Raw genomic sequence first — 15348 nt, 5'->3', positions numbered from 1 at the left:
CACTTGCCTTTCTCCTTCCCTCCCCATTCTGCCTGCTCCCATCTCCCTCCTTCCCCCTGCTCTCCCTCCCTCCCTCCTCCACCTCCTCCCATCCCCTGTGGTCGGTATCACCAATCCTAAGGATGAGTGCAGGGGAGTAAATCCCACTGAACTCAATAAGAATGCAAATGATCTATCCATTGTCAGCAAACTTGCACAGGATCCCATTTCTTACCTCCCGGATTAAAAAGCAGAGAAACACTAATAGGCAAAAAACCTTCTGGTTTAAGAATGTACCTATAGCCCACAGATATTTCTACCAAACTTTAAAAAGCAGGGAAATTGGGCAGCTATAGTCAACGCACCAGGGGAGCAGGAGACCTGACCTCCTCTCTGAGATATTGTACTGCCCTACAAATTTGTCAAAATGCAAACACAATTTGGGTTGGTCTTTCACAGTCCAATCCACTTGCTGTGTAGCTTGGAAGAATTTGGTAACATGTGCCTCTGAGCATATGGTGAGTGGTGGCAACACCTGCAATCAGCCCAAATAGCAGAAAGAAGACATGTGCTATGCTGATCTTGTTTGAGCAGGGAGGAAGCAACATTATTAAGACAGTTGATATAGTTCAGATAGCCACTTTAAATATGTCTGATTTCCTTTGCAATTTTAGTGAAGTTTCCTATAGGAAATTATTTTCTTTTGCTTCTGTTTCTGTGAATATGTGAAGTACAGCAACACTTTGCAAAATTTACACTAAAAAAAACTCAAAATAATTGTGGAATAATGGCACTGACTATTCTGCAGAATAGTCTCCACTGGACCTCAAGAGTGTCTCAGTTTGCACATGATAAAACAGTGGTAGGTGAAATATATTCTAGCAAAATGCTAGGTGTGCTCTGTGTTTTTAATTGTCCATACCCACCTTGCCTTAAAACAGCTGGTATAGCATAGCGGGAAGGACAGCCTGGCTGGGAGCCCAGAGTCTGTGAGTTTAAATCCCCACTCTTGTCTCCTGGGTGTCAAGCACCAGCTAAAGATCACCCCCACAGTGAGTGGCTCAGGGGTTACGTGTCCTGTCACCTGTGCAGCCATGGGCAAGCTGCATAGTCCCAAGGAACCCAGTTGCCCCCAAGTTGGCAGTTGCTGACAAGGAAGGGGCTGGCTTGTGCAGCTGTGGCAAGCTGAGCAGGCCCTAGCCAGCTGGGGAGAACTAGCGTCAGAGGGAGGCAATGGTAACCCCCCTCTGAATACCGCTTACCATGAAAACCCTATTCATAGGGTAGCCATAAGTCGGAATCGACTTGAAGGCACTCCATTTCCATTTTCCACCTTGCCTTAAATGAAGTGGTTTAAACGTAGCAGTCTGAAAATATGCATCTTGGGCAGGCTAAGTTTGTTTTTCCAACAGCTAGAGTCATTGCTTAAGTAGCAACATATTGGAATCAGTCTGATTTTACATCAAACTGCAGTTTCAGATTTAACTGTTAATGCACCCCAAAGAGAAATAGAACATAACCTCCAATTTGAAACACAAAATGCTGTCTTCACCAACATATGACATTGACCAATAAAAAGGTTTTGAAATTAATAAAAATAAATTTGACACAGGTTTCTAGGATGAATAATGGGGGAAATAAAATTTGCTGGATTAGATTCTCTGTAGAAACAATAGTAACACAGGAAAGAAGCAAAGTAAGAAGAACACCAACAAACATACAAAAATGCAATTCTATATCTTTGGAGATGGCAGGTGTTGCCACCACTCCCCATATGCTCAGAGGCATATGTTACCAAATTCTTCCAAGCTACCCAGGAAGTGGATTGGACTGTGAAAGACCAACCCAAATTGTGTTTGCTTTTTGACAAATGTGTACCCGTTCACTTCGTTCAGTATCTAAGGCCCTCCTCCGGGTACCATCTCACCAGGATGTCCGGAGGATTGTTACCAGATCTAGGGCCTTTTCTGTAGTGGCCCCCGAATTGTGGAACAGCTTACCTGAAGAGATACGCCTGGCGCCTACGGTGCTTTCTTTTAGGCGCCAGGTTAAGACCTGGCTGTACTCCCAGGCTTTTTAATGTTTTTAATGTTAATGTTTATGTCTATGTTTTATTTTAATATTGTTGTTGATATATGTGATTGATTTTATTATAATATTGTATTTTTAATCTGTTTTGTACACCGCCCAGAGAGCTACTAGCTATGGGCGGTCTAAAAATGAAACAAATAAATAATAAATAAATAAATAATAAATAGGTGCTGAATTTCCCTGCTTTTAAAAGATTGATAGAAATATCTGTGGGCTATAGGTATGTTCTTAAACCACAATGTTTTTTGCCTATTAGTGAATTGCAATTTGAATTCTATGGAATGCAATAACATAAAAGAGCAATTAAAATGAAATCATACAGCATCTAGCACGGCATATTACAATTGCTACAATAGGCAGAAAAATCATCAAGTGATCCTCCAGGACCCTCAGCAATTTTCAAGCAGTCCATGAGAAAAGTTTGGAAACCACTAGTATAAAGGTATATTTTAAACAGGAAGAGTGCAACTGTATTACAAAATGTACAGTGGAACAAGATACAAAAATAAATGGATTTCCTCCTTCTTCCAGTCTTCTACAGATAAGTAAGGGATATTCAGGGAGCTGAAAACAGAAGGATCAGTTAGTGTTTAGTACTAATTCAGCACTGGATTTTTGTATGTATTACTTCAGCTGGGTTAAAAACAGGATTGATGGCAGTAATTTTTTTTAAGGCTATGGCTTTAATAATATTTTTGGTGTGTGTGTGTGTTTTATATACGTATATTTTAAAAAAATAAATTCAGAAACAGTAGTGGTACCACTTGTTGAAAAGTCAGAAGTAACTTAATGAAAATACAACTGAGTTGTATTATGTGCCTAAAATTGGTATTGCTTATCCACTGTCGATAGTATTAACTGGCATAGCAAATGTTTCAATGGTAGCATAGAAATAAGTATTAATCATTCAGACCCCTTCATTGTGGCTGGTATGCATTTAACTAGGACAAAAGCATTTGACAGGGTAATGTACATCTTCCAAATTATAGCCAGGGCTATAAGAACTATGCTTCTTGCAAATTGTGTAGTTGCTTATTTTTCCCAATATGAATTACAAGAACCATGTTTTCCCCAGTATCAGGAACACTGAGTGTGCGGATAGGTAAGGGCAGAGGTCAGGGAATTTATCTTGAGAAAAGATTCATGAGCTGCGTATGACATGGAAAGTGATCATGTGATTATTTCTGATCTAGCCCACACCATGACTTCAGTTGCCGTGCTATATATACGGTTCTTATAAACTCCTTTTCCCCTTGCATCATAATCTAGCATTTTAACATACTAAATCTATGCAAGGTTGCAAGGATGCAAGGTTGAAAAGTTGAAGAACAGTGCTATAGCTCATCTCTTTGGAGGAGAGGGAAAGTAAAATTATTTTCGTTTATTGAGGTGATTCAGTCATGCAGGTGCAATGGAATAACTTGTAGTGTTTCAAATAAATCCAGTTCAAGTTGTATTAAAGATTAAAATGATGGGTTAGACCTTAGGGCATTGGCAAGAAACCTTTTTCCTTGGGGGTGTGCATACTGGTGGTGGGTGGGATCAAAGGTCGTCTTATTTTTATCTAAATAACAATATGATGACAAAAAAGGGCTATTATAAATAACTTCTGCATAAAAGTGTACAGTGGTTCACTCTCTCTGCATATACTCATAGCCCCTCAGATAAATCTTTGAAAGGCTGGTAATTATCCAAGTAGATCTCTTGGTCCAACACATATACAGAGATTCACGCACTCACCTCATTCACAGCTTGTAGAGAGGGAAGGTTTCAACCTTCACTTGGTCTCCCTCCTTCCATTGCCCAGCTGATTGGAGGAAAATGACTCAGCAGGAGGTTAAGGGGGGCTCAGAAGGAGAGATGGCATTGCCTGGAAATTTCCCACACCTGCATTAAAGAATTAATGATTCTGTTGCCTACTTAAAACTTTTTGGGTTTTCATTGGGTTTAGTAGTGATCCTTTTTAGTAGTAGTGTCCTTCAAAATCTACCCCAATATTTTTTTGTAAAAATGAAACATTTTGCTTTCATGTCCCCCTTCCCCCTAAAAGTATCTGTTCCTATGAAACTGCAAGTTGCTATCCTACAACGATGCAGGTGAAGCTCGTGTTGGAGTGATGGTGGAGAATAGTATGAGTGGCTCTGCTAAACTTCTTCACACCTCAGGCTCTGGATTGCTTTCCTTTGCTTTTGATTCTCTCTTTTCTCTCTCCACCCTGCCAAAAAAAGCCTTACAGTAGGGCCCCGCTTTACGGCGTTCTGCTTTACGGCGCTTCGTTCATGTGGCGGTTTTCAATTAGGGAAAGGCCCCGCTCTTACAGCACTTGTTCCGCTAATACGGCGGTTTTTTTCCGTTGCGCGCCATTTTGACGTCATTTTTGCGTGACGCGGCCCATTATAGTCTATGGGGCCCCGCTTTACGGCAGGGGCCTGGTCCCTAACCCGCCGTATTAGCGGGGCGCTACTGTATTACCAACCAAGCAGGGAAAGTGTTTATGAGAACAATTCGGTACTAATTAAATAATCTTCCTTATTTGTACTGGAGCTGTAAATACAAAGTTTGCTAGCATTCATTTTTTAAACGGGAATTCAAGAAAACGTGTGTTTTTTGTAAGTAAAATACTGTCATACTGCTTCTTTCTGTTATGAAGGAATTTCATTGTGTAATTTATTTTAGTGTGGTTTGATTTTGCACTTTGATAGTCCCAAAGATACGTAGTAAAAAAATTCCCCCCTTTATTCTGAAACCTAATATATGGGAGTTCTCTTCTAACTCTTGAGCAATTCTGCTTCCAGCACTGTCCGTTTTCTTCCTGGTACCTGTAACAACCTCTCTGGCTGAATAAACACAAACCTGTATGGGTGGTACTGTGCCCTCCTTAAATGCTGTGTTTATCAACTTGACTTAACTTTCAGAACCTTCATTTCTTAGAAAACGTGGATCTTGTAAACTTGTAAGGACGTGAAGAAGCAGAGAAATGCATTATTTGTTTCTGCATAAAGGGTACAAATTAAAAGTAGCATGTTGCCTTCCACTACCCCCTTAAGTACAGCTCTTGTTAGCTACTACCCAGCATCGATACTGCTGTAGCTACTAGTGTTGTGGTTGGCTTCTTCCAGCATCAAGGGAGTACCTTGGATATGCTGAGCCATGGAAATAAGCATTCTCCAATGCCTTACAGACACTGGAATGGAAGTGGAGGGTAGACTTGTTTCTTTTTCTTTCTTTCTTAGGATTTGTTATATTCAGAGAGAGATCTAATTAAGCATAGCTGTCCATATTCTTCTGAGCAAACGATCTATTAAAACTCTTGGTATTTTGGCAGGCATCCACAATACAGTTGTCAGAGGCAAGTGCTCTTTCTCTTTGGCAAGGCAGGCTCCCAGCAGCCTCTGACAGTCTCTTTGCACTGAAGTTTGGAGAGGGGTCGGCACAGCTGGAATTTGCCTTCCTGTCTTTTCCTTTTTCCAAACTGCAGCACAGCTGAGAGAAAGCTTTCTTCCTTCCAAGGGAAGAAATAGCAGGTGGGAGATTCCTGCTGTCTTTTTTTTATTCTCCATATTTCAAAAGAAGTTGAGAGAGAACTCTGGTTTCCCTTCAAACCTGGCAGAGAGGTGGGCATTTCTCTCCAGATGTTTGGATAAGAAAAAAAGCTGCAGGAACCTTTCCCTCTGTTTCTCATGGTATCCACACCCTTTGCAGGAGATGCATGACTTTGTCTCTCTTCCAAGCCCTCTATGCTTGCCAGAAGTGGTACTGGAGTCTTCCGTCATTTGTGCAGCACGCCTGCCAGACTCCTGCTTGGATGTGGGCCGAACCTATGCTTCCCTGGCCCTAAAAGCCTGGCAGCAATTGTTGAGGTGAGCATTTGGAGCCCTCCAAATGTTGTGGACTGCAACTCTCATCTGCCCCAGCTAGCCCGATTTGAGGATGGGCCACAACCTTGTCAATTGGATGACAGGAATGAGGGCAAACATTTGTAAATTGACAGATAACTATTTTGTTTTTTTGTGGTATCTGTCTCTGCCTCTTTGAATAATTTCATTTCAGAAATTATTATTGCCTTCTTGGAGTGACTTCTGTGTAAGTAAGGCTGTGTAAGGTGAATAGGACTGTGGTGGATACAGAGATTCTTTTTAGGCTTGCCCACCCTATCAGTTATGACAATGACTGCCTTAGAAATGATATTTTATTGGGTTATTGCTAATGTGACCGTGTTTGATTCATTATCAGAAATATCCTCATTAAAGGAAAATGGGAGGGACCAGTGCAACCCCTTGATCTGCAACTGCGAACAAACCCATTTATGCATGCATTATCTGGGGATTGCTAGCCATATGGTTTCATGACCTGTACACATGTATAGGTTTATGACTGAGCTAGCTTCTTAAAGAAAAAGTTAAGATAGGAACAAAGGATTTAATTGTTTTTTTTATCCAAGCTCACGACGATTGTGGCTGATAAAGGACTCAAACTTCTGTTGTCATTATCTCATAAATGTAATCCTCTTAGAAAAACCTAATAAAAATAATAAAGCTAATCAACGTGATGATGAAACATCCAATAACTCATCCCTGATCCTTTTTTCTGCAAGTAACCATTCCGTCAACCTTAGGGAGATTGAGTATTTTCCTCAACAAGACCCGTGGCATGATGCCCTCGAAAAAGAGAAAGAGCAAGTGGAAACAAAGCAGGATTATAAAACAAAGAAATCTCCTGCTCAGTGGAATTTGGTTCTAAACGTCTGTAAATTGGCGTTTCTGAACTACCCCAAACCCAGAGGCCTTATTCCCCTTGACGAAAGGAAACGACATCTAAACAAAATACTACAAAATGCCCTATTAATGCCATTAAAACCCTACCAAATAAAACAGGTGGAGTACCTATATTACAATGGACATAAGGCACGAGCCTTGATTTTATTCAACTCGCGTAACACGGCAGAGTATATTCGTTGTAACAAGACTGAATTGGCCAAACAGGGTATAACTGTCACTAGAACTTTTGAAAACCAGGCACCCCAACTGAAGACTATGAAAGTCACTCATTTCAAACAACAACGGCCTGAGAAACAGTGGATTGACAGTCCATTGATCAATTTAGATTCATCAGAGTCATTTAAAACTGACCCCTGAAAGTTTTCATCTACACCCCCACTGCATACTTTTCAGCAGGAAAAAAAAAACCATATTGAAGCTCTTTCCTATTTCAATCCTAATCTAAGCATACACATGGAAACTGAGAAAATAGAAAAATCCTTAAAAAATGACATCTCAGTTCATAAAGAAAGCTTTGCCAAACAACTTCTAAGCAGTGAGCCACTATTTACGAATGACCTTTTAGATGAAATAGAAGAGGAAAAATCGCTGTTACTCTCTTTTAGTCACTTACCTCACGCACAAAGAGCAGAGATTTTGAAGAGATTTGAAGTCCTTGCTGCTCGTCTGGCCATATTGCACCTGCAGGAGCCTGTGAAGACGCCTTCCAACACAATGGAACGCGAAAACGCCAAACCTGCTAATAAAATAATACAAAATCATGGGCGAGACCTTGAGATAACACGACCATCTTCACCAGTCTCACAACAAACATCCCTACAACAACGACAATCTACATCTTGGATTATGTTAAAAGAAAAAGGAAAAGTTTTAAACAAAGACACATTAGGTTTAGATTTAAAAATGGATATACCACCTGACAAAAACCATAGCATCAAAATTGACCCAGATATAGTGGTAAATAATGCGAGAGACTCACAATTGCCCGAGTCGAATAACCATAACTTTAAATTTCTGCAAAAAAAGAGACCAGTGAATTCTTCCTATGGCGAACTCTACTATGACTTCTCTACACACAGAACATCTTCTTTTAATTGGCTGGCATCACGATACTTGGAACCTCATGAATTGGGCCCAACTTTGAATAAACATTTATCGACTGACTCTTCACCAAAGTTAAGTCAAAACGTAATGCTGAAGAATTGTTGCGTGGTTTCTCCCTCTTTAATAGAGGGTATCCAAGAGTTAAATTGACAGAATGATACTCGACCTTACTATTTAAAGATACTTTCTTGGAATATCGTGGGGTGGAAATCAAAACTTAAAATTCCAGGATTTCAGGATTACCTAAACAAATTCGACGTAATTCTTCTACAGGAAACCTGGAGCGAAGAAATGATCCACATTAATGGTTTTTCCACTTTTGTCACCCCGGCTTTACCTAAGGTCAGAAAAGGGAGGGCTAGGCAAGGTCTGTGTACCATGGTTTCAACCAAATTGGAAGTAAAAATCACAGAACTTAACAATTTAGGCATCATACAATCTGGATTTATGGTAGTTGTACTACATTTAGAATTTAAATTGTCAGTAGTGCCAATCTTAATGTTTGATGTTTATTTTTCCCCTTCTTTGAACAGAGAGGTTAGTATTTTAAGTTGGCTAAATTTTGAGTGGATTTATGAATTTTCCACTCAAAGTTTCCCACAAGCGTATCCAATACTTGCAGGGGATTTTAACGCGAGAACAGCCTCCAACTCAATTAATACTTTGCAATTTGGCCCACTTACAAACGTTGACCGGAAATATATTATACATAATGTTAGGCATTCGAAAGACAAAATAATGAATCAAGCTGGAATTGTCCTTCTTCAATTCCTTGCAAATCATCAATTAAATATTATAAATGGCTCACATGGAGATGATTGGGGAGAATATACTTTCCACTCCTCCCTTGGATCAAGTGTAGTGGACTATATAATCATTCCCCATAATAAGGACTGTTACGAGCATAAATTTAAGGTTGCTGACCGAATGGATAGTGATCATTTACCCCTTGAATTTTATTTTGATATAGGAGGGAATGTCCATTTATCAATTCAACCAGAGTTATACGAAAATCCTTCAGCGCCGGCTTTATACAAAAGGGCTAATTGGTCTTCTCAGTTATTTCAAAAATTTCAACTCCTCCTAAAATCTCCACAGATTATCAACCTGACTTCTCTGCCCGATTCCTTAGGATTCTCCCCAGAAGGCTTAATTATTTATGAGCAATTAGTTAGTCTGATAATATTAGAGTTATACACGCATAGCCCACCTAGACCTTCTTCTCATTGGACTCCAAAGAATAATTGGTTTGATAAGGAATGTATATCGCAAAAAAAGGCGCTTAGACTAGTCTACCGTAATTATAGACGGAATAATGAAAGAACCTTACCATCTAATTTTTATAAATTACAAAAAGAGTATAAGAAACTTATAAATAAAAAAAAGCAGGAAGAAATAAGAAAATCTTGGCAAATGCTCGAAGTAGCACTTGTTACTCGCAATTCTAAATTATTCTGGCAGATTGTTTCTGGCAATTTTTCCAACAAAGCTGCTAGTAATACCAACTCTGTTACTGCAGAAATATGGGAATCACACTACAGCAAGCTGTTTAACACTTCTGAAATGAAAAATACTCCACCTATTTTAATAGACCCTAGTGAAACACCAGATTGGGTCTTAGTTGATTCTGAAACGATTGTAGAAATAGATGCGAAACTAAAAAATGGTAAAGCTGCTGGGCCAGACAGGATTGCCCCGGATCTACTCAAAAGCGGCATCACCTGGTGGGCACCTAGGCTTGCTACTCTTTTCACTATAATTAACAGAACCGGAAGAATTCCCACCTCTTGGCTAAAGGCCTACGTAATCCCAATATATAAGAAAGGACCTAGAGACGATCCAAACAACTATCGACCCATTAGCCTATTGTCTGTGGTGGGAAAGGTATATGCCACCTATTTGAGCACAATCTTGAAAACTTGGGTCAAATCTAACAATATTATAAATCAAGCACAGATAGGTTTTATATCAGGTCAGTCTGCGGTGGATCATTGTCTATTGCTGTCTCAACTAGTTGCCAAGTACATCAAACCAAACCGAGGCAAATTGTATGTCGCGTTCATAGATCTAAAAGCGTTCGACTCGATTTCTCGCGAACGTCTGTGGAAGAAATTAGAATCATATCATATTGAAAAGAGATTACTTCAATTGATAGTAAAATTATATCAAAATACCACAATTCAGATTCGATGCTCCCATTTGGGACATCTCACTAGTGAAATTCCATCTACTCAGGGAGTGCGACAAGGATGTGTTCTAGCCCCTATGCTGTTTAACCTATATTTGGCAGACCTTCCCAACATTCTGGAAGATATTCAATTCCACGCCCCCAAAATAGGCACAGTAAAGGCCCCAATTTTATTATATGCTGATGACACAGTGTTAATATCTCAAACTCGCCTAGGACTTAACAAATTACTTGAGAGATTTAAAAACTATTGTGATGAAAATTTTCTAGAAATAAATTATGCTAAGACCAAGGTTATGATATTTTCAAGAAGGAAACTTAGACATAACTGGAAGATGGGTCAAATAAAAATCGAACAGGTAATTTCATATAATTATTTGGGAATTTGGTTCCAGGAGTCGGGTCTTTGGAACACGCATATACTTAATTTAAAAGCCAAGGCAAATAAAAAAATAGGTGCTATAGTTCGTTTCTATTTCACCAATGGAGGAAATTATATCCCGGCAGCTATAAGGCTTATTAAATTTAAAATTATTCCAATGCTAGCTTATGGGGCTCCTGTCTGGTTCCCATACTATAAAGGGAAACTGGATGGAATAATACATTCCACTCTGAGATCTTTATTTGGAGTACCTGGCTGTGTAGCAGGAGCGTCTTTATTGTTAGAAGCCGGGCTGAACTCCTTGTCTTGTATATTATGGACTCATACTATCTATTTCTGGATCCGATGTTATAAAGTACTATCTCCTGATTCCTACCTGTCTTGCCTTTTAAAAGACCCTTTATCAAAAGAAACTTGGTCAGGGAAGGTAATGGAAAAGTTATCTCAGATGGGCCTCCACCCCCCCAAACTTTTGGCAATGGATTTCAATAAGGCCAGGGCGGCGGTTAAACTTAGACTTACCGATATTGATAACCAGACCCTACTCAGTTCGTCAAAAGGCCCTTGTTGTCCGAAGGCTATGGGTATTAATATTGTTCCTAATGCAGAAGGGATGAAATACCAATTTTGGTTAACGGTCCCTAAATATAGAAGGGCTTTCACGTTAGCCCGTTTCAACGTTTTACCATCTAATTACTTAACTGGTAGATTTAAAAAAATTCTGAGAATGAATAGGTATTGTTTTTGTAGTGACTCAGAAATTGAGTCAATTTATCATGTATTATTTTCCTGTAAATTTTATAACAAAATTAGAAAAGATCTTCTCTGTCCAATTCTGTCAAAATTTCCTGGACGATCAAATGACGCTTTATTAATAATCCTTTTACAGGGTTATAATGAAAACATCACCCTAACTGTGGCCAAATTTATAAATCTGGCCATTCAGCAAAGAAAGAAATTAGGATGTTTTAATATTAAGAATCAAATTTGAACTTGGCCCTGTAACTCTATTTGATAAACAATTCAATTTTACCTAATTTATCTATGACGCATAGATATTCTGAAGTTGGGCCTATAGCGACATATAGATGAATCAGTTCTGATTGTATTCTTATACACTATATACAAGTTTAATATCTCTTGTTATATTGTATTTTTAGATTTTAATATTTTAGATTTTATTTTGTATTCATGTATATTTGTTATTCTTTGGATAATGGTCTGTTGACTTCTGAATAAACAATCAATCATAAATGTAATCCTCTTAGAAATTACTAATAATATGTCAGCAGTTACTGACAGACTTTTTACAGTAACAAATTGAGGATATCTGAAGTTGGGGCAAAACTTGTAATCTTAGCCATTATTCTAAAATTGAATGCTCATTACCTAATGGGAACATTTATAAAACATGGCTTTTTTCCCTTGCTTCCAACATCTATTTAGAACATTTTATTAATTTCTTCAAAAATAATTTATCATCTTGTAATCCATATTTATACTGAATAGCTCTTTTCCAATGGGATATACCGTGCCGATTTGCCATCTCTATAGCATGTTGTTCTTCAGCGTTAGGTCCTGAGATGATTGTTGGACTATAATTTCCATCATCCTTGACCATTGGCTAAGCTGGCTGGGGTTGGTGGGAGTTGTCATCCCACAACATCTGGGGATGCAAGGTTGAAGAACAGTGCTATAGCTCATCTCTTTGGAGGAGAGGGAAAGTAAAATTATTTTCGTTTATTGAGGTGATTCAGTCATGCAGGTGCAACAGCCTATCTACATGTATGCAAGGTAGCAGAAGTTCTTTGAAAATAGCTCTTGTACACAGGATACACAAATTGCTATTTAATATTTTTGTTTTTCTTACTCTCAACTTCTTAAGGACTGGGCAGATGCAAATGTTACAAGGCAAATTGAAGACACTGTGTTATATGCATATTACAGTGAGTATTATAAAACAGCTCTCTCTTTGTATTGTTTGTGTAGTTTTTTGGCATATGTCATGTGTGTACATCTACTTATTTTAAAATGTGTTTTTTGCTATGTTCTGCTGTTGCTTTGAATTCATATTATTTTTTCTGTATATTCTGTGAACAGCAGTGCTTCAGTTCTCTTCTGGTAGCAGAAAGAGCTATGATTTCCCCCACAGGCTTCCATTCTTGGTATGGGTGCAAAAGCTATTTTCAGTTATTCCACCTTACCGCTCCAGCTTCCTTTGCCAACTTTCATACTGTTCTAGAGGGTCCCCCTACACTGTTGAACAGATTTTCAGGGGCTACAAGTGGAATCAGTGACTATTCCCCTTCTGTAAGAAGGACATCTCTGGATCCAACATAGAGACTTCAGACAATAAAGGAACTATTATAATGAAATGGTTCTATTCAACAGGGTATAGCAGTGAAGGCATGCTTTGTCAGTTACATAAATTTGTAAGAATAGCAATCACAGAAAATGTGGCAAGATTTTTTTGTACAAAAATAAACAATAATAGTGTGGCTGAGTAGTATGCTAAAGACTTAATAAATAGGTTTCCCTCAAGCTTTCAATTATAGCTTGCTTTCAGTCAGAACCTTTGTTAGTGTAGGAAATACGAGGGCTGACTTGTTTGATTTTTGTGGTGCTATGAAATGATCATATGGCCAACAAGAAATTTAGAGAAACCAGCAACAACAGATGGTATAATAGGATTACTCTGCCCCATGGCAGCCAGACGTCTTGCCAGGAGCAGCATATCAGAATAGGAGAGGCTCCACTGCATCCAAACCCTGCCACTTGTTGTGTGCCATGGCAGAAGGGGGGAGCAGTATATTTCTGAAGAATTTTTGTTGCCGTTTGTTTTTGCTACTCCATCAGATGCAGCAGAAGGGATCACACTGGTCCCATCTCTGGGAACTGGAGTGGCCGAGGATCTAGCAGATCATCCTTGACCGGCCCAGGTTTACCCCATCCCTGAAACACCCTGTTTCTGGTTGGCCAGCAGCAATAGCTTTGCCGCCTCTGCACTCTCTGTGGTGGCAGAGACCCAGCAAAGGCCCGTGGGACAGGGATTTCTTCTGGATCCTAATTCAGTATGGACTTGGAGTTCTGATTGGTTCCTTAATTGGATCAGTGGCTTGTAAAATTTAGAACACTCAACATTGTATGTTACCAAGACTTCCAGTATCTTAGTAATAGATCTTGAGCAGTCCTACTTCCTGAAATCTTTAACTTGAAATGGCAAAGACTGAATTTGGTTTTGCCACTGACTTCTTCTCTCTCCCCTTAGTTTCCAAATCATAGCGTATCAGGTTGTCAAATGGTGGTATTTAGGAAATGTAGAAAAGAGATACAGCAGGGGTAGCCATCATGGTGCCGTCTAGATGATGTTGGACCCCAGCTCCTACCAGCATGGCCAGTGGTCAAGGATGATGGGAGTTGTAGTCCATCCTCATATGGAGAGCACCACATTGGCTACCCTGAGCTGTAGTACAGTAGGGCCCCGCTTCTCGGCACCCCACTTTTTGGCATTCCGCTAATATGGTGCCAGTGGGGGCAATCAGCTGGAGGGGGAGCTGGAGTTCCCCGCACTCCAGCTGATCGCACCGGAGGAGGGGAAGATCAGCTGTAGTGTGCTACAGCTGATCTTCTCCTCCTTGGGGGCAATAAGACTCCCGCATTCTGATTGTGCCGGAGGAGGGGAAGATCAGCTGTAGTGTGCTACAGCTGATCTTCTCTTCTTCTGGTGCAATCAGACTCCCGCTCGAGCTGATCGCGCCCAAGGAGGGGAAAATCTGATCTTCTCCTCTTCTTGCGCGATCAGACTCCCACTCGAGCTGATGAAGCCTCCTCTGGTGTGATCAGCGGGTTAGGTTCCAGACCCCTGCGCTACAGCTCATCCACTTTTCGGTGGTTTTCGCTTTCCGGCGGGGGTCTGGAACCTAACCTGCCATATGAGTGGAGCCCTACTGTATTCAAATTACCTCTTTCTTTAGAAGCTTGGAGGATGGCAACAAGGGAGAGGACCTTCTCAGTGGTGGCTTCCAAATTGTGGTATGATCTCCCTCTTTCCTCTTCTCCCAGGCATTTTAGCATGTATTTTAAATTGCATTTTAAATTGTTTATAAAAGATGTGTTTTTAAATTTGTATATTTGTTTTTAATGTTTTTAGTTATTGTAAACCACCCAGAAAGCTTCGGCTGTGGGGCGAGATGTGTGTGTGTATGTGTGTATGTGTATATAAGGTAGTCTTATATAGAGAGTTAGTTGGTTAAGGTTGCTATAGTTTTCACGCTTGATTAGACTCAATGCTTGAAATGACATATTACCTACAAAATAGGTTGCAATGAGATTTTATTTTGTGTTACTTTTGCTAAAGTTTAGAAAAGCGGATGGCACAGCCTTCAATTACAGAATGTCTAACAATATTTTGAAACTTTGTTGCTTTGTTCTAACATGCGCTTAGCATGGTATCTGTGCTAAAATGTCTGGCAGTACATGAGCAGAGTTTCATCTGGATTTTAGCATCCCTGATTTAACATTGGCTGCAGATGTCTGCATTTTGGTCCCCTGCTAGGAGGGTTTCTTTCTAAAATCATCCCTTTATAGTCAAGGAAATGGCATCTCACAACAAGGGCAGAATTTTTCAACCAGAGATCTGCTTCAGTTTGCATAAAGGTCACTCTTAATAGGGTTTCTGTATGAAGCATGATGGGAGATTTGTCATTTTGTACCTGAATATGATAATTCTGCAACATAAATTCATTAATTGTCAGATGCTTATTGGTGGAGACAGACTTTTCTAAATTTGAACCCTCTTTCAGATAAGCTTAACATGGCACAGAAGT

At 39.6% G+C, this 15348-nt stretch overlaps 1 protein-coding gene across 5 annotated transcripts in view; it reads left to right on the top strand.

The window, feature by feature from the left end:
• LMBRD1 (LMBR1 domain containing 1) overlaps nucleotides 1-15348 on the top strand; it is an 85251-nt gene that overhangs the window by 6022 nt on the left and 63881 nt on the right. For all 5 annotated transcript variants that reach the window (XM_061623075.1, XM_061623071.1, XM_061623072.1 and 2 more), the window contains one exon: nucleotides 12408-12468. In XM_061623075.1, the coding sequence (XP_061479059.1) occupies nucleotides 12408-12468 (61 nt within the window). The remainder of the gene's footprint in view (nucleotides 1-12407; nucleotides 12469-15348) is intronic.

The sequence above is a fragment of the Rhineura floridana genome, chromosome 4, assembly GCF_030035675.1.
Source record: "Rhineura floridana isolate rRhiFlo1 chromosome 4, rRhiFlo1.hap2, whole genome shotgun sequence".
Taxonomy (NCBI): Eukaryota; Metazoa; Chordata; class Lepidosauria; order Squamata; family Rhineuridae; genus Rhineura; species Rhineura floridana.
Note: the sequence above shows the minus strand (reverse complement) of the source record. Positions and strands in the feature narration are given on the sequence as shown.